Source organism: Miscanthus floridulus, chromosome 8 (assembly GCF_019320115.1).
Source record: "Miscanthus floridulus cultivar M001 chromosome 8, ASM1932011v1, whole genome shotgun sequence".
Classification (NCBI taxonomy): domain Eukaryota; kingdom Viridiplantae; phylum Streptophyta; class Magnoliopsida; order Poales; family Poaceae; genus Miscanthus; species Miscanthus floridulus.
Window position 1 is genome coordinate 177,723,015 of NC_089587.1, and position 27,142 is coordinate 177,750,156.

Consider the following 27,142-nt stretch of genomic DNA (forward strand, 5'->3'; position numbering starts at 1 on the left):
CGACGGGAAGGTGCTCCCACTATTTATCGTAACGAGATGCTGCAGATGCACAAGCGGGGGCTGCTCCGATCCCAAGCGTGTCCGAAATGGAAGTCGTAACAGAGTCAGCAGCCATACGTTGATACGTACAATGCACGCGACTAATTTGCAATGATGTCGTTACAGCTCTAATAAGCCTCTAACCGAGATTAATTCAGACGCAGAGTAGGTTGTTCATTTCGTTTCCGATTCAGCTGAACTCATTTCCTGTGTCCACGACTCCACGTGGAACAAATTGCTACCTAAAAGCTATAGGACACGTAGACCCGAGCATCTCCAAAAATCTTTCTAATATTTACTCTCTAAATTATTATTTGAAGAGTCATTTGAGTAAAATTGTTTTCTATATTCTTATACCCTCCAAGAGATTTTCTATATCTTGTGCGCATTTTTGAAGAGCCATTTGAGTAAAATTGTTTTCTATAATATTCTTATTTGAAGTGGCTAAAGAAGTTAGGAGCACATTTGTTGGCTTCCTCTAACCGTTTCTAAAATCTTGCTTTTAAGAGGTAGAAGACCATTTGGCATAAGGAATCCTAGAGTTTTTCAAAATCATTCTAACCACTTTTATACTTTCTTTCTCTCTTGTATATTTGCATTGGGAATCTTGTCCTTGCTCTTATTCTTTCCCCATGTCCTTCCACCTCCAGATTGGCCGATTGATCGATACGCGCACGTCTATTCCACACGAGTGGGTGGATTTTTTTTCAAGGGCGAAAAGATCAAGAGTTGTTGGAGAGTGTTTTTCCCAATCTTGCCATAAAATCAGGATTGCAAGTGAGTTTTGAAACCTCTTGGAGATATTTGCATGTTTTGTGGATTGCGCAAATCCAATATGGCGGTCGTTCGCTCGGAGTAAATGTTAGATGGTCGATCTTTTTTTCATGAATGCGGGGCTCAAGATCTCTATGTTTCTGTGGTCACATGCTTTTTATTCAGAGACTTTTGAATTTTTGTTCCGAAAGTTTGGGATGCTCTTACTTCAATACAACATTGTAAAAGTTTTCGAGTGTCTAGAAATTCTATGTGTTTATTTGTTTGATGCATTATACTTTATCCAAGTATATTAATACTATTAGTATATTTTTCAAATGAAATTTTTATCATATATATTTCCAACTTAGCCCAACTTGGTACAGAATCTCCAACTTAGCCTGGATGTTGTTAATATGCTTTTTTAGTATTTTCCTTAAAATAATCGATCACCTATCGTTTAGCTATTATTCGGACTGAACGACAATTTAAATGGCCAAAATGACCGTTTAAATGCGATTAACAGCCGATTAAACAAAAAAATGGCATTCTTTGGCTTGCTCTCTATTGCTCACAATTTTGAATCTCACTCAACCCACTACTTGGATCTTTACTAAAGCCCCCTTTGGCACGGCTCATCCAAAACGGCTTCACCAGTGAAGCCAAAGCCGGTGAAACCAGAAAAACTGGCTTTTTCCGGCTTCTAGTTCATTTTAACCCCGGCTTACAAAACGGCTTCACGCTACATTGCCTCGATTTGCGCAAAATAGATGAAGCCGAAGCCGACATAAGTCGTGCCAAAGAGGCCCTAATTGTGCAATCTCACAAGATATATAGGTGTGGGGAGTGTCTCACAAGTCAATAAAAAGTCTATGGAAAGCACCAGAATCACCAACCCTCAAAAGAGAGTGCTTAGGGGTGTAAAAACCTCTTCACTCAAAAACTAGCTGTTAAAAGCGGTTGGATTGACACAGCTCATACCGGACTAATATGGTATAACCTGACAGCCACGGTTAGCTCAAATAATACCTAGGTCTCAGAAACTCTGACCACATCGAAAATTCCGACACAGAGACCCCTTGATAGGAAATTCCGAGCCTCAATAGATGAAAATGTCTGTGTGGTGTGTTATTTTGCTAAATAGATTAAGAGAGCTTGATACCTGGTTTAGCATGTTTTTTCCTAGGCATGAAAAATGCAATTCTCTATGCAAGGTTGAGCATGAAGAATTCTATTTTTTGTTGATCCCATATATGAAGAGATGAAAAGAATGGAGAATTCTATTTTACCTAGTTCAGCATATTTAATTAGGTTTGTTTTATTATTTTACATGTGAACACCCAAAGCTTGGATTTGCCCATGTGGCACCATCGGCACCCCTGGACACAAAGTAGCCTGGCTATTTGCAAGTATAGTGGCGAAGGCGCTCTCTGCGCGTAGATCCTCCTTGGAAGATGAATCTATATATAATTCCGGGCTCCTTTGAATCTGTTGTTCCTCGGAACGATTAGAGGAGATCAAGGAGGGATGTTTCCTCCCTTACTCTCGAATTCATCTCAATTCATATGTATTCAAGTGAATTTGGATACAAGTTAGTTTATGTTCTACCCCGAATACATCTCAACATATGTGCAAATTAGATACGAGGGTATCCAAACAAGGTCTCAATCCCCCATGAAGAATGGTTGTATCCAAAGGAACCCTCACAAGCTAAAGGTGTTCTCTCTCTGCCCCCCTCTGCTTAGAGCAACCACAATATATATGAACCAAGTAGTCCATATACATGGGACCCACATAACCAGTCCATAGTTATTCTTACATTCTCACAATGTTCAGCCAACAAGTAGTATATAAGGAGGGTTCCATTAGAAATATAATAACCTTCTTTCCACCGTTCCAGCCAACAAAAGAGAGAGGAGTGGAAAACAATAATATTTTTTATTGCTTATGGGTAGTTCATAAGCTTATGGATAGCTTTTATTATAGACCACTTTATTGACAGGTTCTATAATAGCTTTTACTATAGACCACTTTATTGACATGTTCTATAATATTTCAGGTAGCTGATAGGTAATATTTTAGTCCTATGGACTGCACTTATGGACACCAAAGCATATCGTGGTTGCTCTTATAGCGGAGCAACTTTTTAGCGGCCAACACTGTAGCACACCAGTGTTTGCTACTTTTGCCATGGCAGGAAATGCCAGCAATTGAAAAGCACATGTGAGTACATCAAATCACAATAGTAGTTTGGCAAAATTGGAGTTGAGATGACTACCCAGTGTATGAAACAGGAGAAAAAGACTTGTCTCAAAATGATAAGCGTATTGTATACAGCATAAAATCAAATTTTATAAACTCTGACCAACAATTAACCAAATTATATATAAATTTTGGACATAAACTTGTACCGACAAATTTGGATTCAAAATATATACAAAAGAGATGATTTCGATCCTTTTCCAAACATTAATATATCCTAAGAGTAACTAAGGATCAAAATCTATCTTGTACGATCATTTTCCAATAATGAGGAGAGTGGAAAGAAGATTTAAAGGAGGGACGGAAAATTGAAGGTGATGATAGATAAATGGACACATAGCTGCAAAAAAAAAAAAATCAAAACGGTCCAAAGGATTGGAGACGCGGGGAATCGAACCCCGTGCCTCTCGCATGCGAAGCGAGCGCTCTACCATATGAGCTACGTCCCCAAATTGGTTTGAGCTTCTTAGACAACATTTTTCAAGGAATGAACTTGAGCAGGCATCTTGTCGGCAATGTGGACTGCAGTAAAGATCCACTCATTGTGCTGCTTCGATCGCTTCTCTGTGGAGAACGAGACAGAAGGTGCAAAAGGCCTGGTAGGTACCGTCAGGGGCGAGGCCTACCATGAGTGGCGGTCTTCTCCATGATCGAATTGAGAATACGTGTTCTGTATTAATAGAGCGAAATGTTTTCCTAAACTTTTCCATATTATTATCATCCGGGTCTATTAGATTAGTTCTTAATTCAACTTTTAAAGTAGTTGATTTAAAGTGTGAATTTAGGTCCATAGCTGGACTTAAAGTGGACATAGAGTGCACCACTTTAAAAGTAAGTATATCAGTTGAAGACCAGAGGATGATAGATACTGCATGATTATTCAGTTCAGTCAGTACGTAGTACTAGTGGTAAAGGTGGGGGGCGGCCCTTGGTAGGAGGCGAACGGGAGTGGAAGTGCTTGCGTGCGACCATGCGAGATGCTGAGGTAGAGCGCCGTAATGCCCATGGGCCCATGGGCCATGGCTGCACCGTTTGAGTGACTGGCTGGCATTGAGATGCGTCGCTCAGAAACTAGGAACAGCAGTTCGCTTAGTTTATTCAGTTCTACTTTTCAGCCACCGAATAATATTTTTTTCTCGCAACATCTCGACATAAGCATCAGCATAAATTAAATTTCAGCGTAAACGAACGGGGTGTAGAGCAGAGGAGAAAGCGGCGGTCCAAGCCTGGAAGGGGTTTGAATCCTGTGACGTACGGTACGTTGCAGTGTCAGGTATACAGTCATTTGGGCTTTGGCCTCATTATTTTGTTCGACGATATCTTCGTATTATTTATTGTTTCGGTCGACGAATGGAATGCTCCATGGATATGTTGCCGAGTGAGGCCAGGGCGCACCGTGCCCAGCAAACTATAGTTTTCCGCGGTAAACCGATGCCTTTGGTAATGGTACGGTTCCGCCTATGGACATAGTTTTCCGCGGAAGGGCCCAGAAAAGGCGCGCGGCAAGACATGGACTGGAGAACGTCGATCGCGTCAGGGACGCACGAGCACGATGCGTTGATGAAACCGTCAGGTTCAAGCGCGCACAAGCACAAAACCCAAGAGGGATGGAAGCTAGCAGCTCCGCATAAAACCGGCCGGCGAATGGGAACCAATGGCCGGGCCAAACGCATCAACGGTTACTAGCGAGGGGCAGCAAACGCAAACCGGCCGGCGATCACTATGGACTCGCCATCGTGTCACTCCTTTTCTTTTTTCCCCTTTCGCAGCGCGCGTGCTGTGCGGCCATGCAAAGCACACCACCGGCGACAACGACTCGCCCGGGAGTAATAAAAAAAAAAGAAAACAAAACATAGCGCAAACCGTTGCAATGGATCCACCCATATCTTCTTCTTCATCGATCCCGAGAAGAGACTGCTTCTGGCCACACCACGCTGACACGGAATAATATCATTTTCGGGATCAGGACGCCTGCAGCTATCCCACCCACCCCTGCATCATCACGCTCCTGCTGCACAGCCCCTTTTTTAAACCTAATTAAATTACTGTTGGTGACGCTACATAACATATTCCCTCTTTATTAGTTTATTCACTGATTATCGCATCCTTAATCTAGCTCGAATCTACTACTCTACTGCCTACTAGGCGAGAGAGAGAGAGAGAGAGAGAGAGAGAGAGAGAGAGAGAGAGAGAGAGAGAGAACAGCTTTCGGCTAACTGCATTCCTCCTGGACAGGAACTTCGCCTAATAATCTGATTCCAGGCAGCCAATGTTACTGTCGCGCTGATTGCTGTCACTAGATGAGTCACCGCATGCATTTCTTCTCCAATCTCCCTTCTCTTCTTCCTGTTCCTGTCCTCTATATGATTCTGTACTTTTTCTGTCTCGATGTGAGAGAATCACCAGCTTATCAAATCGTCCGTATATAGAATCTTATCTTCTTTTAGCGACAGCGGTGCTCCGGGAAAAATCTCGTAAAAGCCTCGTCGAAATGGGACGTGTGCCTTACCCATTGGGCCGGAAAAGGAGCATTTGTATATACCAAACAAAAATCCAGACGGAAATACCGTGCTCAATATCGTTAAAAACAGCCATTATTGCATTTAGTGTTTAATAAAAAGCATATATAATTAGGTCATTTTTATACCTTTTGCATGCAAAAGTTGTATAGATTATATTTTAAAAAAGTTACATAATTTTACAGATTTATTTATCGGTTTGTCATCCTTTTTTCTCCCAACACATACTGGATAATGCTTTCGTAATGCCACTTGGCAGCCTCCTCCATTTCGTACAGAGGATATGAACACTAAGGGTTTGTTTCGTTGCCGGATAAAGACTGCGTCATATCCTGGCTGAGCGGAAGCAAATTGAGCAGAATGGTCCTTCTAAGGACCCTGTTTGGTACTGCTCCGGCTCCTGCTGAGAAATTCTACCAAACGGTTTGATAGAAGGCGCTTAGAGCCGTGTTTTAGTACAAAAGGACACGCCTAGACATGGAGCTAGCTAATGATATGATGCAACTAAAAAGAAAGAGTAAGAGGAAGGGATAATATAATCCCACACACCTAATGAGATAATTACTCCATGGACATTACTTTGCATGAACAAAATTTGTTAGAAACTAAATGTGATTGAGCAGTAACCGTTCGTGCCCAGCTCATCATGGCCCCATCATCAGGTACTGTATCTACTTACCACCTAAAAAACCGAAGAGTATGGGTGTGGATAGAATAAAGAGTAGAAAATGATTCCTGATTCAAATGTACAAGAAAAAAAAATATATAAAAGTGGTCAGGATAATTTAGAAATAGTGTAGGATTCCTGATGTAAAAATTGCCTTCCATATTTTAAGAGTGGATTATTAGAAACTCTTGAAGATGGCCTTCTTTATTTCATCTAATATTTTTTTAGGAGTTGTAAAACTCTATATTTTTAGGAAGAAAATATTAGATACTCTTGGAGATGCTCTTATACGGCAAAAAAACCTAAAAAATCCTAATGTCATCGTCGGACGCCAAGATAATTCGATTCGTCCAGCTTAATCTGTGGCTCCCGCATCACCCCGCCCGCGTGGATCCCTGTCCGAGAGTCCGCGTCGCTCGGATGCCAAGAATTATTCGCTCCGCCCCAGTTTTAATGGCGAGTCTGGTACGTGAACCCCGCACACTCCCACGTCGCCCCGCCCGCGTGGGTCCGCATTGAGCCCCACCTCCCCGCAAACAAATCACGCCCCCACGCGCGCCCTAGCTCTAGCCTGCACCGGCGGCGGCGGGCAACTGCGACCTGTTGCCGTGCGTAGTCCCGGCCTACGCAGGAGCACGCGTCTCACAATGGACGCATGCGAAGCGATGCCAGTATGTGCTAGCGGCGGCTGAGGCACTCACCGCTCTCTGCGACGTGCTCATCGTGTGCTACGCTTCGCCCGCGCGTGCGCGCCCTAGCTCCAGCGTGTGCCAGCGGCGGTTGGCACGGGTAAACGCTGGCCCCACTCGCCCGTTAGTGTATGCACGTGCGCGTGTGCTCGCGCGTCTGCGCCCCGCTCGCCTCGTGCGTGTGTGGACGCACGTCTACACCCCACTCGCCGTCCTACGAGAGCAGGAACAAAGGAACGACGTGCCGTGGGAAGAACGGACGGACCTCCTGGTTGCACGTAACATACGAGTGCATTGCGTGGTGATTCGCTTGATGCCCGCGGGTAACAACGTGGCACATTAGTCTACCACGTCCACGTAGAAGAAGGAAAATCTGGAGAATTTAGAAATAGTTTAGGCTCCAAATGCACAAGTATTAATTAGATTTTTTATTAATTTTTGAAAAATGTAAAATAATAAAACACAAAAATAATAATTTAAAAACGAAACCAATTTTATTAGGTTCCTATAAACCAAATCTACACGATATAGGTCATAAAGATAAAAAAAATATGCTTTATGTAATCAAATTTGTATATTTCTTAATATGTTCGTCGAAACCACAAGCCATATGGATCATTATAGACATGGATAAAAACTTATTAATATGTTCGTTTAAACCATAAGACACGTGCATTTCAACCCACGGGCGTATATCTAGTTTTTTCAGAAAAACACGCTGGGAACATCCTGGGCGGGGCGAGACGGCGAGTATATAACCACCACCTTCCGCCCGCTTGTGCTGCCCACACTTGTCACGCATAGTGAAGGCACGTACTACTGACGCACACAAAGATACACACACGCAGGCACAAGAAACAAACCGCACCTCCCCGTCTTCCGATCCCCAGCAGCCGAAAGCGGAGGACCGGGAGCTGAAGCGGTTACCCCTCATCTCCGTCAACTGGTGAGCTCCCTCCTCCTCCTCCTCTCCCCGCTCTTTGATCTCGCCCTCTCTTCTTTCTCTCCGGCCGGCCATCAGTTGGGCGACCGCCGCCGCCGCCGCCGCCGCCGCCGCCGCTGGTTTCTTTCCGAATTGCGCTGTGTATTCTGTGCTGTGGATCGAGTTGCTTCGAGAGGCGACGCCGAGATGTTTTGTTTGTGCGCGCGCGGCAGCTGGGTGTGGATGGTGCCCTGCTTTCTCGACTCTGTTTCTCTTTGCACTGATTGAGCGAGTGAATGTGATTCCGTCGTTTCCTCTCGCGCGGATGTTTTTCGGGCAGGATCGGTGCTTTGGTTCCCTCTAGTCTGGTGAAAATGCATCATCACTTTGTTGTTCTTGTTCTTCGTAATAGTGCCGGAACCTCGGATAAATCTTAATTACAATGTTTTTTCATCACTAAAATAAGGTGTCGCTTTGATGAGATGGACTCGTGCTCCCCGAGTGATAGCTTCTATTCTAGTATATTCGAAGCCATCCTATATTTTGATCTGAATATACAAAATTCGTGGCAGACTTGGGGGTGAAAAAAAACTAGTGGCACTAGGTCCGGTTGTTTTTTTTTTTTTAGAAAGGACGGCAAAAGCTTTGCCACGATTTCTATTAGACGAAGAAAGAAAACAAGGCAAATGCCCGGTTGTGACAACAACTGAATTCCGTCATTTTCTTTTATGTAGCAGTTTGTTCAGATGCAAACGGTTTGAGTTATTACAAAAATTATAATGGGGATCTTACATTTCAGAGATTCTTCTCAGGGAGGGGAAGGGAGTCCATCCATTTCTAAATGCAGTTGTCAGTCGGATATAATAACCAGAGAAAAACGGCAAAGTTTTCAGTTTTTCTTTAGTCCCGATGCGCTGGTTGACCATATTAGGCCACATGTTCCGTAGCAGTTGATTGCAAACATTTGGGTGTTTTTCTTATAGCATCATGTTCTGGATCTCAAGTTTGAAATTGAAACATAGTCGGCCCTGCTTTATCCGTTGTAGAGGTGGTCACTGGTCTTGATGAAGTGGCTGCTACCTGCATGATTCGCCTTCTGCCTTCCTCTCCTCACTTCAATGACAAGGGCCACTGTTATCTCACTGCATGTCTGCATGCATCTGAATTTCTGAACCTTCAAACTCTGTTCCACGACCATAATTTTTTTCAGGCATCCCACAAGCAAGCAAGATGGGCGGTTTCGTGGATCCCTTCGTTCCGGAACCGGCATGGCCACAGGACACCATGTTCATCGGCTCATCCTGGCCAGGCAGCGCTTCTTCCCTCGCCGACCCTGCAGGGACGTACCTGGGAGCTGCAGCTGCTGCACCAGATCAGTTTCACCTCCAGACCGGCTCCTCCACAGCGCTCTTGAACGTCAGCGCGAAGGAGATCGTGTCGCCCGTGGAGCTGCACGAGCAGTTCCTGAGCGCGCACCTGCCGGACGACGTGGCCCAGGGCCTCAACTTCGAAGCGGGCTCGGGTCTGAGCACGCCCTGCGCGATATCGCTCGCCGACAGCGCGCCTGTGGTGTGCAGCTCCAACGACAGCAGCGGGAGCGAGCAGTCCGGCCTGCCGCGGTTCCTCGTGGGAGAGCAGCCCGCGTGGCCTTCCACGTTTTCACAGATTTCGTCCTTGGTTGGGGAACAAACCACGCAGAGCTTCGGTTTCAGTGCAGTTAGCAACAACGACCTCCTGCGTGATGGGAAGACGTATCCACAGCTAGGCAATATGCCCTCTGCACCAATGCAGCTACATGTAAGTGATCTCGAAATTTTACGCTTAATTGCATGCGTATCCACTTCAATCCACATGTGTTGGAGTAGATTTGAATAAAACTTAGTTTAATTCCACTGCAACCCACTTCTACACAAGTGGGTTGAGATAAATACATGCACATTCAAACAAGGCCTAATTGTGTTCTCGCATGAATATGCTCGTGATTTCGCATGTTTTATTATGCTTGCAGGATGATGTCGAGTTCAACACTGCAAAGTTGCTCTCTTTCACTCCTGGTCTTGGACAGCAACTGAATACTAGTACAAACTTTGGCGATCTGCAGCTGAGTCAAAAGGTCAGAATGAGATGCCTGCTTTCTTCTGTTTGTCTTTTTTTCTCGCCCATCTTCCATCTGTAATAACAGAATGGAAGCATGGTGTACTCCTACTATAGTACCACCATTTTGAGGCATCAAATAAAGTTGCACAGTAAGCTGACGATGTTGGCACAGTCTGAGAGTGTACCATGACGCGTTTGTTCGCCTAACCTGATGGCGACCCTGCAGGAATTCAGCGGTCTGCATCACCTGAACCTCTCTGGGCAGCAGCTCTCGTCGTTTAATGCAACAGGAGCGACGCATAATCCTGAACAGGTTTTCTGTCGTTCTCGTCTCTGTTGATTGCTGTTTAGTACGTATACTTTTGGTGCCAAAGTTTGTTTGAGAATCGATCCTGCTCTGCTCCTCCACATGTACAGTCTAGCGAAGTCAGCAGTGTCAAAATTGCACTGAATGCGCCGCCGTTCATGACTCGACCAGAGGTGGCAAATGGCAATGGGGCTGCTGGGAATGGAGCTCCGAAGCCACGCGTCAGAGCTCGCCGAGGCCAGGCAACTGATCCGCACAGCATAGCAGAGAGGGTGAGTGAGCCCTTTTTTTTCCTTTGTCTGAAACTCTGAATTTTAACCGATCCATCCAGAAACTGAGTTCTGAACGTGGTCATGTATCTCGCAGCTCCGAAGGGAGAAGATCTCTGACAGGATGAAGAACTTACAGGAACTCGTTCCAAACTCCAACAGGGTACTCGGTTGCATCCTCTTCGACTATTTCTTGTCAAAGAACAGTCGAGTACATCAGTTTCTGAAACCTACGTTTATCCTGTGCAGACTAACAAAGCATCCATGCTTGAAGAGATCATCGAATACGTCAAATTTCTCCAGCTGCAAGTGAAGGTTCGCTCACCACCACCACCATTCCTCTGTTCCAAGCTGTCTGGCTTACCATCCTCTCGTCTGCTGATCTGTATTGCATGTCTTTGATTGAAGGTTCTCAGCATGAGCAGGCTGGGCGCGACGGAAGCCGTCGTCCCGCTCCTGACGGAGTCCCAGAACGAGGTAAATCACATCACGCGAGCCTGAATGAACTCATAATACATTGTGCGTGCTTCTTGTGACTGGGCTGCTGCTGGCAATGCAGAGCTCCGGTGGCCTTCTCCTGTCCCCGAGGTCAGGCTCAGGCTCAGGCTCAGGCAGGCAGCGGGCAGGCGGAGGCAGCCTGTCGTCGTCTGAGGCCCGGGACGGCGCGGCGTTCGAGCACGAGGTGGCGCAGCTGATGGAGACCAACATGACGACGGCGATGCAGTACCTGCAGAGCAAGGGCCTGTGCCTCATGCCCATCGCGCTGGCGTCGGCGATCTCGGATCAGAAGGGGGAGTCCTCCGCGGCGGTCCAGCCGGAAAACGGGGCCGCCAAGGAAATGCTGCGCGCGGTGAAGCCCCTGGGAAGCCCGATCCAAGGGAGATAAAGTCCAGAGCTCCACAGCATCAAAGCCATCTCGAGTTTATAGATTCCTAAGTCCAATCCTAACAGCTTGCACGTTGTTTGGCATGATCCTTTCGCAACTTGTAGCCATGAAACCTGGACCTAGCTTACATGTGTTCCATCGCAAGAACGTATGATTAATTCTCCTCTAAATTGAATCCTCCCGAGCTCAAGCAACCCAACTAAACGCCACCTACAGGTTCGGAATCGAAACAGCACACATTTCTTCTTATAATATGGAGAAGAAGACGACCAACAATATCTTTTTCACTGGAAGAGAAACTGGAACCTCGGGGAGTAGCAAAAGCAGAGTTTTTTTCCCCTAACAGAGTAATTTGATTGACATTTCACTGATTTGAACTGGTGAGACTCGCTACTCGAGTCCTAGCGAACGTAGGATACTAGTCAGTTTGAATTCTCCGTCCAATCAAGGTGTTCATCAATAGATTAGATGCGACGCCAAGTCGCTCCGTCCCTAGTCCCTAGTCCTTCCTGGCGAGCAGGCGCGCGCGGAGCTCGGCCGCGTCGACGTCGGCAAAGCGGTCCTCCGGGGCCCAGCACCCCGTCTGGGGATCCCTCATCCAGAACACCTCCTTGGACGACGACGCGCCGTCAGCGGCACCCCCGGCGCCCGGTGCTCTCGCCGCCATTGCCCCCGCCGGCGCGCGCACCACCGCTGCGGCCGCGTAGCCCCTCCTCCGGCTGCGACATAAGGAATGCAAACAACAGAGCACAGAGCAGGCGTTAGCAAACAGAGGCAACTACAGACAGGGGACGTCGGAGGAATGCTGGCCACCTGAGCGAGAGCAGCTTGGTGACGGCGGCGCGCGGCATTTCTCTGTCCTCTCGGAATCACAGGCGAGTGAGTGAGGGAGCCGAGGGAGTCGCGACGGCGTGCTCTGCTCTGCCTCCGGCGCGGTGCCGGGCGGGCCGTGTTTGAGTTTATATAGGAGGATGCGCGGGGACGGGGGTGGGCGCGCGGACGGCGCTAGGGTTTTTGGTCGGGGTATTGAGCCGCCGCCACCCGCGCGGCGCTGCCACTGCGGTGCGCCGCGCAGCTGACGACAGCTGGGCTGGATCGCGTGGCGGATGGAGCAGCCCAGCTCGGGTGCATCAAAAGGCGCGTCATGCGTGCCGCCTCGCCCGGTGCGGGCTAGGCGGTTGCTACTCCCGCGACCGCGAAGTGTGCGAGCCTAGGGGAGACCAGTTCAGACAAAGCGCGATGTGCCATTTGAACGCCGTCAAATTTTTAGCCCAAAAACTAGTAGAGAGATTAATCCAGAGAAGCTCAAGAAGCAGACATTGATTTTAATAAAAATAATCTATATTTATACATCTATATATATATATATATATATATATATATATATATATATATATATATATATATAGCCCTATATCTATACTTGTACTTCTAATTTTTAATATTAAAGAGCAAAATTTCTGCCATATTATTTTTATGCCTTCCTATTTGTGCTTCCGCCTTTACGGCGATTGTGTAACGTTTGCTCGTGTCCGCCTTTAACTCGGATTCTCACGTCTGTGTTTGCGTTGCAACGGGGCCATTGGCGTTTTTTGTTTCGTGCTTAACTCGGACTCCCGCTCGCATCCGCGTTTCTATTGCAACGGGGCGAGCACATACAGATTTCCAACCATTAGCCATAGTGCCCTTGCGCCTTGGTTGAGCAGTAGTCATTGCACTTCGTCTACTTGGAGATGCTGCAGCCACGGTGCGAGGACTTCACCCCGGTCGTCAAGCTAGTACAACTTGTCGTTCACTCAACCACTGTAGCACTAATTCGAGGGTCGCAAGGAGGTCCCTAGAGTCGACATCCACAATCTCTACTAGCGCAGCTAAACCGCAGGATCAAGTTGTAGTAAGACACGACACGAACCAACCATAAAAAATTATATAACTCAGAAATTATACACCATGATTAATTATAAAAGACATTACATTCATAATGATGAAACTAATAAGCAAGATACAAGTTCACATTTACATTAACCCGACATAAGGCTAGTTATCCCGAATTATACTTTGTTCACTCGAGAAGTCACTTGCTATTATAGTAAGGACACCTTCTCAGGGACACCCATGCCATTGTCTGCTAGTCCATTGACTTCACTCAAACTTGACTTGAGTGATCACCAATTTTTTAGCACCTATAGCAGCTTAACGGCGGTAACGTGAGTACTCAGAGGGCTTATTCAATCATATAGTGTTTGGTGGATGCAAAGGGAAAAAATAATAAGCATTTCAAATATTTGTGAAAAGTCTGGTGTAGGTTAGAATATGGCATGCTATGCTCAATTTATGCTAGGCTCAATTTCTATTTATTAGATGAATCATTCGAAGACACAACTGATCATATAAACAACACAAGTATAAGTTACACCTTGCTCTCACTACTCTAAAACTAGAAGTGAGAACAACTAGTTTTCGTCTGAGGACGTTCATGCTTTCGAAAAGATCTCTGCAAATGTATACAATTGTACCCTTATGGAGACCAAGGGCGAACCTCCATATCCAAGCTCGGATACAGGTTGCCTCGAGGTTCCAACCTTTATTTAGTGTGGCTATCTAGCCTATGGTATGACGATGAGCCGAGGTACTTTCTCTTAGCTACCCTGTGTTACACCTTGAGCCGAATCCGTGCTATTAGCGAGTCACCACTAAGTACTCAGCTTGTCACTCCCATACGCTACATGTGGTCTGTACGGGGGTTATTCCAACTTACTATCATAGAGGACGGTCCTTAGCTACTCCAGAAGCTACGCCACTCGAGATCCAACACTCACAGTGACCTTACCCCTTGTTGAGTCGAAGTCTCACATCAAGTTCATGTTCAAGTCAAATTAAGAGTTGACCTTAGGCAAGTTATAAACTAAGTCAAACTATATCCCTTTACAAGTTTTAGGGTTGATTAGATCGGTGAACCATGCTACATGCATGAATGTGAGTTCCTACTCACAGTCAACTTCTACCGGTTCTAGGCACTTAAGCATGATTAATCATCCTGAGCCCAATTGAGTAATATATATAATTGACTAGACTATCCTTTACTTTATATGACTTGAGCTAACTTTAGTGAGGTCATGTTAGTGGATTAAACAACCTTAGCATGAAGTACAATCATATACAACTCATATACCTGCAAGAGAGTGATAGAATTGATGGAATTGAGATTGCTCATGGAACTTGATGAAGTTGGATGATAAAGACAGATAAATCTCATGATCCAAAATGGAGAGTTTGCTTGATAAACTGAGTGGACTGGTGTTGTCCTCAAATATGTTTAGACATGGGGTAGGGTGGTTGGTTTGGTAAGTCAAGGGTTGTAGTAAAAAAGAATTTTGTGGTGTGCTCGCGGACTCTCTTTGTGTGCCGCCGAACAGTCCGGTGAATTATTCCTGAAGAGGGGATTTTTGGGGGCTTTGGATCTGTGTGTTCCTACAGATAGTCCGTGGGTGTGGTTATACCTGAGCAAAATGAGTCCGGCCCACGGGCTCGGCCCGAGCCTGATGGGTTTTAGCCCATCCACGAACCTTATTGGACAGGACCTGGGCAGAGATCTCGCTGCCCAGGAAAAAAAATTCTTGGCCCGAGCCCGACCCGTAATACAGTTTTTTGCTATTTATAAAATATGCGGGCGGCCCGCCCAGGCCCGGCCTGAAAAATTAGGCCCAACCTATCCAGTGGGACGGTCATGGGTGGGACTTTTTCGGTCTGAAATAATCGGGTTTTTTTCGGCCCGGCCAGTAAAATGCTCAGGTCTAGGTGTGGTGCACGGTTCAGAAGAACATGGGAACAGTATGTGGATGCATGACAAGTTACACCAGCTCCGTGTGATATCTCGACCGATAGTTCGAGGGATCAGGCAGACAGTCCGCCGATGCATCAAGTGAAAAAATGTGTAGGTGCTAGTCGTCCGAGCATTTTATGGAACAGTTCGGCTATGTCCGAATAGCCCATTAGAACACACGAACAGTCCGCCAAAGTGTCAACAAAACCTAAATGAGTTGTTCTTGGTGTTCTTGGGGTTGGCTCTTAGGCTTTGTGGGTAATGTTTTCTAGGTGTGTTTAGTGATGATCTAGGAGTGTCTAGGTGATGTGTTGGCGTTGTGTAGCCTTGGATTTTGCCTTGCATGGAGGTGTGTTTGATCTAAGACAGAGTAATGGGCAAAAGCATGATTAAAGGAGAATAAACACATGAAAGTGAGTTTGATGAACTTAACTTTAGTGGCTTGGTGACCTTGTGTCACCTAGCTGAAGCTCGTGCTCCAAATCTTCTTGCATCCAAATGAGGGAGGAGGATTTGAGAAATTAAAGATTGAAAATTCCTTGCACTAAACATGCATGCTCATTAGAGAGAAATTCAGAGAATGAGTAGGGCTCTCTTGAGATGGATTTGACATCAACAATCTTCATCTTCGACCACATGCAAGATGAAAATTAAGGATTAGGGTTGGGATTTGCATTTGAGAAAAACAGAAACATTTCTTAAGCTCACTCAAGTGATGAAGATGGAGAGGAGGATGAACTTCATCTTCTTCTGTTGTTAGCAGTGATCTTTCCCTTAGCTTGGATTTCTTCTTCTCTTCTCCTTCTTTTCTCCACCCATGTTCTCCTTCCCTTTCTCTCTCTCTCTCTCTCTCTCTCTCTCTCTCCCTCCCTCCCTCTCTCCCTCTCTCTCTCTCTAGTTCTTAGGCACAACATCATTTTGTCATCGTCGGTTATGACATAACCAACGGTGAATCTGTCCCACCACCAGTTAATTTGAGGGGCGAAGGGGCGCAGAGACCAATTGAGCCGGCGATGAATATATGTGCTTGGTGACTGTTGGATCCAACAGTGATCTTCAGGCTGTGATAGTTGTTATTGTCACCGGCCCTTAACGACCTATGGTGGACCAACGATCAACAATCATCGTGACTATTTGGTGTCCCAACTACCAACATCCTTTCATCAGCATTAATTCTGTCTGGAGAAGCCAAAGAGGCCTACCAATGCTCTACATATTCTTCACACCATATGCACTCTGAAACCACCCATGTTCTTTCTTCATCCACTTCTTCCAACTTCAACCATATCGGACGGTACTTCAAGCTACCTATCAACAACTCCACCGATGAGGACAAAGTCCAGCAATGGTGGCCCTCTAGCAACGAGGCTCCAACGTCGACAGCTCGCCTAATCGGAGTCCTCCCTGTGACTCTGAGGAGGAGCGATTTTTCGACAGCGGCTATGATGCCGCAGAGGACGACGATGGTGACTACGACGACGAGGAGGAGGGGGAGGAGGAGGACAACGACAAGATGAGGAGGAAGACGACAACGAGGAGGACGAGAGCCTCCATCCAAGTGGTGGAGGAAGGATGATCCTAGCTCTAACAGCGAGGATCATCCTTAGATTTAGTTTAGTTTAATTAGTTAGAATCATATTTATCATAGTTTTTCAACTACAAAGGTTGAAACCACTTTAAAACTCACTTCAAATTGGAAAATAAGAATTTAAACGGTTTTTATAATTGAGAAGATCTGATTCGAAAGTTAGAGAAGAAAAATCTTAGGAGAGGTACCATAGATTTTTTTCATTCGGCCAGTCTCAATGGAGAGTTTCACGGTACAATTACTAAAATTATCACGTCAGTTTTTTTGTTGGTAACTATGACAGCAGGGTTCATATAAATAGAACTCTATGAAACTCTCTTTATAATTAATTTATCAAATGAACTAATTTGATGATATTTTATAGCAATAAATGAGAGTGAAATTAATTTGAAACTATTCCCTCCGTTCTAAATTATGAGACATTTTGACATTTCTACGTTCATAAGTTTTGCTATGTATTTAGATATATACTCCCTCCGTTCATAAAAAGAATGCAATTCTCATATTTCGAGGAGTCAAACAGTTTGAATTTTGACTAAATTTATATAAAAATATACAAATATTTATGATACAAAATAAGTATAATTAGATTAGTTATATAATATATTTTCATAATAAATTTACTTAGAGACATAAAACTAATATTATTTACTATAAACTTGGTCAAACTTAAACTAGTTTGACCGGTACAGATCCTATAATTATATTCTTTTGTGCACGGAGGGAGTTCTATATTTAATACACAGTGAAAATGTCTCCTAATTTGGAGGGCCATTGAAACTGACATTAGCGGTTAAGCCATAGCGCCAGCCGCCAGGAGAGAAAAGGCCCATAAAGCCTAACAAAAAGAAAATAGGGCCCGGCACTATTGTTCTAGCGAGGTGTTCGTGCAGTCGTGCTGCACCTGCTGCTGCTGGACGGGATTTTTTGATCTTTTCCTCTCCAATCGCCCGGATCCCTCGACTATTCATCGCCGGCGCAGGCTCGCAGCGCGGTCTCTTCCCTTCGCTGCAGCAGGGGTAAAGGGGACACGAACGGAGCAGAACGCCATGGACACGATGCGGGGCGCGCTGGAGCGGGCCAAGATGCTGGTGGGCATGGAGGTCGACGAGGAGTCGGCGCTGCCGCCGCCCGAGGAGCAGTCCTTCTTCGACGACATCAACCGCCACTGCACCCTCAACACCACCCAGGCAAGCACGGATCCCTCAGCCCACCCTTTGTCTCCGCGCAGATCTGGCGTCGGATCTCGCTTTGCGGCTCTTTTCCTGCTCCGGTATCGGCGCTGGAACTTCGGAGCAAGTCGCGGTAGAATCGCTCGGCTCGAGCAATGCGGTCCTGCTGTCTAACCATGTCTTGCTGACCTCTTGTGTGCAGAGGCTCTATGGTTTCGCGATATGCTTGGCTGCCGGACTGACGTGCACCTTCTTGGTGAGTAACATTGTCCCGCAGCTAGTCTCTGTCGGGACAACAACATTGTCTGTGATTAGGTCCTAACTGACATCACAAGAAGCATTCTGAGGATTGTTAATAGGTTAGGCAACTAATTCAAGCTGTAAGATTGTCCACCCCTTAGATGTTTTTGGGAATTAGATGTTTTTTGGAAAAGTAGATCATTTAAATCCATAATTTAAGCAGTATTTCTGTCCCTAAGTGCCTTTTTTTTAGAAAAACAACTTTTCAAGTCTTCTCATATGACAATGTTTTTCCTTTAAAATAATCAGTGGATACATTAAGTCGATTGTTGAAGTAGTTTAATTTTGAGGCAGCATCCTGCAACTAGCAGCCCTCATTCTTCATCACAGGATCTATTCATTGTAATAATCTAGCGTAGTATGAAGAACACAGGAAAAACAAAATGCAATTTCTGTTCTTCCTGTGGTTGCAGTTGTGCCCATTATTTATACCTACATCTTTTGCAATTCCCTTTTATTTTTTCAATTTCAAACACTTATGGATTATTTGATATTTTTCATGTTTATTATTGCAGTCAATGATTGTCTTCTTCAATCCAGTGAAATTTGGGGTAACATTCACCCTTGGCAATTTGATGGCCCTTGGAAGGTCTGTTTTACTAGCTGCCAAAGATCTGTAATCTGTTTAATTTATATATCTTCACCCTTCGTTAGAATCTATTTTTTTCTGCTTTAGATTTTGGTTTTGCGATAAAATTGAATAGATGCGCGAACTGTTAGGACTTAAATCATAAAATGAATGAGCAGTATGTTCTTCACTAACCTCACATGAATGCAGCACTTATTTATTTTCTTTTGGGTAGCAGCTGACCATGATTAGTAATTGTGCGAATTGATCCACAGAGCCCCTCCCCCCGCCCCCAAATACAACCCAACCCACAAACACTTAATATAGAGGTAACAGACCTGGGGCCTAACCATTTTTGCATTTAGCTCCCCTAATCAAAATTAAATCTTAGTGACAATAGTGCCTTCAATTGTTAGGTTAAACACATAGGGGTTAGGTTTCAGGTAAGTTTGCACCACATTATGAAGGGCCAGCCCATCTATATAATCACTGTCATTAGGGATCGTGGTGGTAACTGTTCCACGAAAACCTCCAAACCAATCTGGAGAGCGCCCTGTTGGTCTGAAGGATGATTCATGCCACCAGGGACTTCCACAGACTGTGATCAAGCCTCTATAGTCTACACTGACTAGAAGGGGATGATACCACGGAATTTAGGTAATCTAGATTTCGCACTGATTAGTCACTACTTTCATGATATTAGTGAGAATCCTTAGTTTAGTTTAACTTCTAAAATTTGAAACTAAACTAAAAAGGGCGTACCCAGTGCAAAGAGCTCCCGCTCTGTGCGGGGTCTGGGGAAGGGTGTCAGTGGCAAGCCTTACCCTCGCCTGTGCAATGCGAGAAGACCGCGACTCGAACCTGGGACCTTCCGGTCACAGGCGGTAAGACTCTACCGCTTGCACCAGGCCCGCCCTTCTAAAATTTGAAACTAAACTACTCTTAAGAAATGTGGGATTATCAGTGACCCAATTTTATATCAAAGAACCTGCTCATGTATCATTAGGTCTTCCTCTACCAAATCATATTTGTTGTATTGGGCACTGAAAATGTCAGCATGTTAGTTTAAGAACTATTGTTGAACTGTTCACTATTACACCTGGATGCTAAATTAGTACATCCACCCTTAATATCTGTATCAAGAAGGTCCCAATCTGTTTTTCTGGTGGACTTGAAACTTGAACTATCTTGTAACAAAAAGTTGCCATGCTACTATGCTAGATGCTTGTGTAACTTCAGCACAGTACAGCAGTGTATATTATCTTATAAGCACATGTATATCCTGTGTGATGGGGGCAGGCTAACTCCTCTATTATTTATTTATCTCTCAAATGCTTTTGTCATGTCAACTAATACCGGGATCATTTGTTTGGCAGTACAGCATTTCTCATAGGCCCCAAAAGACAGTTTGATATGATGCTTGATTCTGTGCGAATATACGCCACTGCTATATACATTGCAAGCATCATAGTTGCTCTATTCTGTGCTCTCTATGTAAGTAAAATAATCTAAGCTCTAGCGCAAAAGGTGTATTTTATGAATTATATGTCAACACAAATTGTACATTCAATGTTTTTCTGCACCAAATAGGTTCACAGCAAGCTGTTGACTCTACTGGCCATCATTTTGGAATTTGGTGCCCTTGTTTGGTAAGTTTAGTTATCCTTGAATGAGTGAATTTAAGCATATTCCCTGCCAGCTGTATTTCTTCTCGGTGATTCAATTTTTCTTGCCACCTTAAGAATAGTTGACCAACATCTGTAGGCAGACACCATCCCATGAGGTATCACTGTGACACTGTATTTATATTCACGATATACTGAGCAAATGAAATTTGAAAGAATTGTTTGACATGTCTCAAGGGAGTAGGGATAAAAGTGAAAAAAATGGAAAAATCCCATTTACCAGGTTTTTTTTGGGTTTCTGCATCTTAGGGTAATATAAGGAAATGGTAACCGGAAATTTGGACACAAAAATATGGAAAAGAAAACAACCTTAGGTCTTTCCAATCTATTATGAGTTTTCCATATTCCGCCAATCTATATACTCCTATAAAGCTAAACCCCACTAGATGATTTTTCTCTTCATGCAATATAAAGCTAAACCCCACTAGATGATTTTTCTCTTCATGCAAGGTGTCCACATCATTCTCCACTAACCCACTAGATTTTCTATCTCTTCATGCAAGGTGTCCACATCATTCCTCACTAAGTCCATGTCATCCCTTATTAATTACAAAAACTGTCCACGTCATCTCTAACATGTGCAATACTTTGAATCTTTAATGTATTAACATACAAGTCATCTACATATGCTATTTGTTTCATCACCTATTCCTCTATAATGTAATCAAATATTCTATTGTTTTTTCTTCAATTAGCTTACCGATTTTTACCAAATCCGATACAATAAAATAACATTCAAGTCAAATTCATATATATATATATATATATATATATATATATATATATATATATATATATATATATATATATATATATATATAGACACACAATATAGAGAATATCATATAGTAATGTTATGTATATAACAGATTTATTTTTAAGAAAATCCCGCTGCAATACGCGGGGTATGCTTCTAGTAATTACTGATGGTAAATCCCCACCCACAAGTCTAAGAGGGTAAAAGGCCTACTCCCTTGTGTTGTTGTAATATGTATATATGATGACTTGTGAATATCAATCATTCATTCATTCCTGAGTCATTCTTTTGTATGGTCTTGTGCTACGGTTTTGTGTTTTGGCTAAGAATTATCAATTCCCCACCAATATCGATTTGTTTTTTATCATATAATTCCACTTTTATTTTCGTGTAATACCAAGGTTGTATTATTTTCTGACAATACATTTTTCCAAGTAAAATATGTAACTGAAAATGATTTAGTCCTTTTTCGATGATTTGCAACCATTTCCATCCCATGTCACGGAGGGCACTAACATGTCCAAGTGTTGGTGCCTGGGAACTGATTGACAAATCTAAAATTTCAATTTGTTGGTTCCTGCAGGTACAGTCTTAGCTACATACCTTTCGCAAGGTCAATTGTATCAAAGGTGATGACATCGTGCTTCGACACTGATTTCTAGAATCAACCATCACTGCCTATGTCTTTTCACTGCGGGACGAGTAGATATTGGTAATCTTGACAGATGAAGAGGAAGTGACCTTACACCTCCAACAGGCTTTTGTAATCATTGTGAATCGAGCTGTGCATTTTATGCTAGACTAGAAGATTGTGCTAATATTGCCTGTTCTCTTGATGCATGTACACGTGCAATCACACGCTTCGATTTGCTTTGGCTTTCCATCTGTGAGGAGTGCCCAGCGCATGCGTGGAACAACATTGTTCTGTCGTTTGCTGAATATTGCTGTAAATTTCATGGTACTACACCGGTAGTATGATATGCTCGATCTAAAGAATACCGTTGATGGCCCCGTTCGGTTTACCTTATATCTGGCTTGTTCGGTTTTTTTTCCAGCTAAAACAGTGTTTTTCTTTCATAATATTTCAGCCAGAACAATGTTTTTTAGCCAAGATTTAGCAAGCCGATATTATGCCTCTTTCGCCTCATGATTCAGTCTTTGGTTACCTTTTCAGTTACACAACTTTACAAGGTGGCGCATAGCTACGTAGACGGTAGACCACGCTGGACACATTAACAAATTCCTGCGAATTATTGTGCACGGCGTTCACATGGTTAAAAGGAATATTGGTAACACAACCGGATTAATTCATTTCTTTGACTTAGAGCAAGTATAACAGCAGGCTATAAACCGATTAAATGCTGATGTGGAGGAGAGAGGGGAGAAGAGAGAGGAGAAGCGGGCTGTAAGCTTACAGCCGGCTTGGGCACAAGAACCAAGAAAGTCTGTGAGAGAGACAAGTGGGCCATGTGTTAACTGTAAAGAGCCAACTACTATATGAGTGGGCTGAGAGAAGGCTGCAAGGAACCTTACAGCCAGCAAGCCGGCTGTATTATTAGCCTTGCTCTTATAAGTGGCAGACTGTGAGTCTGTCCCTGCCAGGCATGTTCATGCGTGATGCATTGTAAGTTTGTAACACTGCGTATGCATTCCTAAGCAACCAAGACCCCCGTAGCTCACCGCCAGCAACGAAGAGAATACCTCAAATATCCCATTCGTTTTAAATTATAAGATGTTTTAATTATCTTAGATACATTACTTTTACTATATATCTATGTGTATCTAGACATAGTGTATATCTAAGTATATATATCAAAAGTTATGTATCTAAACAAGTCAAGATGTCTATAATTTGGAATGGAGGGAGTACATTACTAATCCTCACTGTCATGGCATTGTCAAACATTTCTCTAGTTGAACAAATATTCACATCATCATATATCTCCCTCTTTTGTTATGGTGTAGAACTAGGAGCTGTCCTGCCAGCTCCCCGTTGAAAAATGAAGACAACATTCACCCTATATCTGTATCAGGTTCGATCAGTCAACTTATCAAAGGCTTATAGTGCTCATAGCTCCAACCTCTTGGCGTCATCGTCAAGACATCCTTCCACCATGTGTGTTTCACGCTTCTTTAATTTGACGAGGGTAGCGAATTTTGAGCAGCCTAGCGAGTTTTCCCATTTTGGTTATGCTATTTATATGTAACAGTAGTATGTTTGCTCAAGTACCTTTATACGCAGACTTTATTTGCGGCTCGGTATGCAAGAGGGACATACACACACATTTGTACCGGCCAGTGGCGGATCCAAAGGGGGGGGGCTAGGGGGGCTCCAGCCCCCCTAATGTCTTGATTTCAAGCCTAATCACTGTAGCAAAAGCTTGATTTCACCATTAAATTTTCATGCAAATCAATATCTTCATTGTTTTAGCCCCCCCTTATCCCGCATCGTGCATCCGCCACTGGTACCGGCTTATATATATAGATGCTATTAGGCAATAAAAGGACTACTTATTCCTCTTGCATTTCTAGCCCACGCAACGTGTTGAAATGGAGGGACAATGTGTGAATCATAATTGACTGATATATACCGCCTTTGCCACTGCATCTAAATCTGCGTGTCTTGTTAGTCTCCACTGCATCTAAAAAACAAGCCGAAACATTGTTCCGGCTGATTTGTTGTAAGAGAAAAACACTGTTCCGGCTGAAAAAACAGGCTAAAAAGTACAGATTATAAGACAAGCGAACAGAGCCATATATCAATATAACATAAATAGGTGTAGCATGAAAATATATTCTTCGATAAATCTAATGATACATATTCGGTATTATAAATATTAACAACTTTTTTACATGAATCATATAGTTAAATTTAAAGTTGACTCGAAACTGTACTAGAACTCTGCTCGGGGTAAATAGTTGTTTTCAAAAAAAAAAATTGAAGTATTGTTTTTACTATCTTCAACAATACGTAATAGAATGAACTGGGCCGACCAGACCTTGTTTTAGTTGGGCCGACTGGGCCTGCTTTTGTTTTACCTTGGGACGTTCTCCTCTCCATGGAGGCAATCAGGCAAGGAGCATGAGCTCGAGCAACCAACGCCTCCACACGACCTCCATGGCGGGAAGCCGCCGCCACGGAGCGCCGTCGTCGCAGCAGGGCGCCGAATCCTCGTCGCTGGCGGATGCCACTCTCAACACCAGGTCTGTAGGCTGACCCCAACCCTAACCACTCATCTTCCCCCCCGCTCCTTAATTAGGGCGTATCCAAGACAGAAACAGGAGAGAATCCACGAGCTCTTGCCACCCATCAATCAATCAGTAGTCTTGGTTTAGTCAATCGCTAGTCAATAGACGAGCACATCAATCAGTATACTACTGAAATGTCTAGTCTTGGTGTTAAAAAAAGAAAAAAGTGTCGAATCATTTGGTGGACTGGTAGAGAAATTTAGTGTATTTTGTTGATAAATTAGCGTGACATTTTGATCAAAATGGCAGTGATATATTTAGGGTATTTTTGGTCAATTAGTAGTGGGGCAGTTAGTGCACTGGCCTCCTTTAATTTGGGTCTCCATCCCCTGTTTGGATGCACTTCAATCCACCCCAATTCACATGGGTTGGGAAGGATTGGGGTGGAAAATTAGTTAAGTTTCCACTCCAATCCCTCCGAACCCAAGTGGATTATAGTGGATTGGAGTGCACCCAAACAAGCTATGCTATTGTGGAAAAAAGCAAACCATTGGTGGTTCTGACATAGCTTGTCCCGATTGAAGTTTAGTATGTCAAGATAGACCACCATGCCTTATTGTTCAGTTACATCCTACTGCATTTCCTACAGTTTCCAACAGTATAACTCTATTATGTTTCAGTTCTTTATTCTGATCCACTGTTATTGAATTTCTATGTGACAGAGAAGTTACCATTGTGGAGAAGCCCTCTAAGACCACCTGTCACACCTCAGGCTCTACTTCATCGACTTTATCTGGACCTTATGTTTGTGCAGATCTCGTGGACAGCCTGCTTCATGAAATCATTATTCTCATCAACTCATTCCAGGACTTCCTTGCTTAGTGGCACCTGCCACTCTTGGCGTGCAGCAGTCTCTTCCTTCCCCTCTGTGTATGCTTTCAACTTCCCACCTCTCCACCTTGAACCAGATGATCCTTATGTCCCTCCACATAGCAGAGGTATCAAGACCCTCCGTTTGTCTAATTGCAAATGGCAGCTCAGTGACCTTACCAAGAAAAACCTATCCCTTCAATGTTCAACACCTCAAAACACTCCAAATGAAATGCACTATCTGGGCTGCTCACATGGGTATCTTATCTTTACATGTGAGGAACACTGCCTCCTCGACGATGCATACACTGGTGCCAAGGTGAAAGCACCCGAACTACCATGCAACAACAATCTTGACGGCCCCATTCAGTTCATCCAACTCGCGCTCCTCCTTTTCTCAAGGGCCTCCATGTTTGAGTGGCAGGTTGGAACAAACGCCTGGTCAGAGCATCCTCTTCATCTTGACCATGAACGCATCTATCAGGTTGTGTTCTTCAAAGGGCATATCCTTGTCATAGATGCTCTTATGAGGCTTCATACTATCCAATTGACTCCTCAATTCAGCATGAAAGAAGTAGCAGTTACGTGGAGGTCCCTGCAGTGCCTGCCTCTTACCCCATGGCTGGTGGTCTGTGGTGACATGCTTATCATGGTTAAGCTCGCAATTACTCGTAGTTCTCTTCCCTCACTTAGCAGCCACATTAGATTTTTTGAGGTCTTTCGCCTTGACTTCTCAGTGAAGCCAGCCAAGTTGGTACAGATGGAGAAGCTGGAAAACCATGCGCTGTTGCTTAGCCTGGATAGGAGGAACCCTGCATTTTCTTGTGTTAACCCCGAGCGATGGGAAGGGAAGAGTAAGAGTAACTGCGTTTATGTTGCCAGGCTATTTGATGACGCTGATCCTGAAGAGGCCTGGACAGCGCTGGAGGTTGGTCAGTCAGTGCCGCACGGCCACATAGGTAGTGTTTAGTTGGCGAATTTTTTTGGCGAAATGGTACTGTAGCACTTTCGTTGTTATTTGGCAATTAATGTCCAATCATAGTCTAATTAGGCTTAAAAGATTCGTCTCGTGAATTTCGTCTAAACTGTGTAATTAGTTTTATTTTTTATTTATATTTAATGCTTCATGCATGCGTCCAAAGATTCGATGTGACGGGGAATCTTGAAAAATTTTACAAAATGGAAGGGAACTAACAGGTTCGTAGTTGACTCCATGATGTATGGTATTGATTTCTCACCGGACTACAGTCAAATAGGCAGCCTCTGGCTGTTCCCCAGTCTGGTTTATGGCGCTAGCCAGTGACCATGTTGGCTTGCAGGGTTTGGGCTAGCCTTGCACAGGCCCTGGAGATTGCTGTTTTCTTAGTTTCAGTTAGCAAGGTCGATGTGACTCGAACAGTTTCTTGAGTTGGACCACTGCTTGTAATCTGGTTGCAGGGGGGGTTGAATTAAAAAGCTTAAAAATCTACTTTTAAACTATGACCTTTTTTTTTCTAATCCTAGCAAAACCTATGTAATAGATGAACTGTCTAAATGTGCAACTACGGTTTTGCTAGTGTGTTGCTATCTCTACTATAAAAATAGTAATACAATCAATGTAAATGCGGAAGCTAAAGAGCAAGGTGGAGATATGCAAACTCTCGTCAACTACTCCAGTATTTTTATCGAGATATCGAGAAGCACGCAAGCTTCCACATAGTCCTCGTTGGAGTCCCTCCGCTAAGCTTCTGGTCGGGTAACTCCGTGGATAGCCTCGGGCCTTCTTCACGCGCAAGTGGGG

General features: G+C 44.1%; 3 protein-coding genes, 1 non-coding gene and 1 pseudogene across 4 annotated transcripts; 3 read left to right on the forward strand and 2 right to left on the reverse strand.

The window, feature by feature from the left end:
* Window positions 1–3,430: 3,430 nt before the first annotated feature.
* TRNAA-CGC (transfer RNA alanine (anticodon CGC)) lies at window positions 3,431–3,503 on the reverse strand. Its single transcript has one exon. It is a non-coding gene; the product is annotated as a tRNA-Ala (tRNA).
* A 4,229-nt stretch (window positions 3,504–7,732) lies between these two features.
* On the forward strand, window positions 7,733–11,594 carry LOC136474121 (uncharacterized). Its single transcript, XM_066471728.1, has 9 exons — window positions 7,733–7,875; window positions 9,062–9,648; window positions 9,860–9,964; window positions 10,175–10,261; window positions 10,366–10,527; window positions 10,622–10,687; window positions 10,774–10,839; window positions 10,933–11,001; window positions 11,084–11,594. The coding sequence occupies exons 2-9, from the start codon at window positions 9,082–9,084 to the stop codon at window positions 11,408–11,410; spliced, it is 1,449 nt and encodes a 482-aa protein (XP_066327825.1). The 5' UTR covers window positions 7,733–7,875; window positions 9,062–9,081; the 3' UTR covers window positions 11,411–11,594.
* An 82-nt stretch (window positions 11,595–11,676) lies between these two features.
* LOC136474122 (protein SENESCENCE-ASSOCIATED GENE 21, mitochondrial-like) lies at window positions 11,677–12,381 on the reverse strand. The gene is made up of 2 exons (XM_066471730.1): window positions 12,224–12,381; window positions 11,677–12,129 (listed from the first exon to the last, which is right to left on the reverse strand). The coding sequence occupies exons 1-2, from the start codon at window positions 12,259–12,261 to the stop codon at window positions 11,910–11,912; spliced, it is 258 nt and encodes an 85-aa protein (XP_066327827.1). The 5' UTR covers window positions 12,262–12,381; the 3' UTR covers window positions 11,677–11,909.
* Window positions 12,382–17,648: 5,267 nt separating this feature from the next.
* On the forward strand, window positions 17,649–22,301 carry LOC136474123 (uncharacterized). Its single transcript, XM_066471731.1, has 6 exons — window positions 17,649–18,011; window positions 18,196–18,249; window positions 18,809–18,882; window positions 20,238–20,355; window positions 20,452–20,510; window positions 21,887–22,301. The coding sequence occupies exons 1-6, from the start codon at window positions 17,871–17,873 to the stop codon at window positions 21,963–21,965; spliced, it is 525 nt and encodes a 174-aa protein (XP_066327828.1). The 5' UTR covers window positions 17,649–17,870; the 3' UTR covers window positions 21,966–22,301.
* A 1,940-nt stretch (window positions 22,302–24,241) lies between these two features.
* On the forward strand, window positions 24,242–26,753 carry LOC136474124 (uncharacterized; annotated as a pseudogene).
* Window positions 26,754–27,142: the final 389 nt, after the last annotated feature.

Bases quoted from the DNA above. Each gene is read 5' to 3' on its own strand.
- LOC136474121 (XM_066471728.1), top strand. From the start codon at position 9,082: ATGGGCGGTTTCGTGGATCCCTTCGTTCCGGAACCGGCATGGCCACAG. The intron at 10,688-10,773 runs GTACTCGGTTGC...TATCCTGTGCAG, and splicing joins TCGTTCCAAACTCCAACAGG to ACTAACAAAGCATCCATGCT. The intron at 11,002-11,083 runs GTAAATCACATC...CTGGCAATGCAG, and splicing joins TGACGGAGTCCCAGAACGAG to AGCTCCGGTGGCCTTCTCCT.
- LOC136474122 (XM_066471730.1), bottom strand. From the start codon at position 12,261: ATGCCGCGCGCCGCCGTCACCAAGCTGCTCTCGCTCAG. The intron at 12,130-12,223 runs GTGGCCAGCATT...CTTATGTCGCAG, and splicing joins ACCAAGCTGCTCTCGCTCAG to CCGGAGGAGGGGCTACGCGG.
- LOC136474123 (XM_066471731.1), top strand. From the start codon at position 17,871: ATGGACACGATGCGGGGCGCGCTGGAGCGGGCCAAGATGCTGGTGGGC. The intron at 18,250-18,808 runs GTGAGTAACATT...TTATTATTGCAG, and splicing joins GACTGACGTGCACCTTCTTG to TCAATGATTGTCTTCTTCAA. The intron at 18,883-20,237 runs GTCTGTTTTACT...TTTGTTTGGCAG, and splicing joins AATTTGATGGCCCTTGGAAG to TACAGCATTTCTCATAGGCC.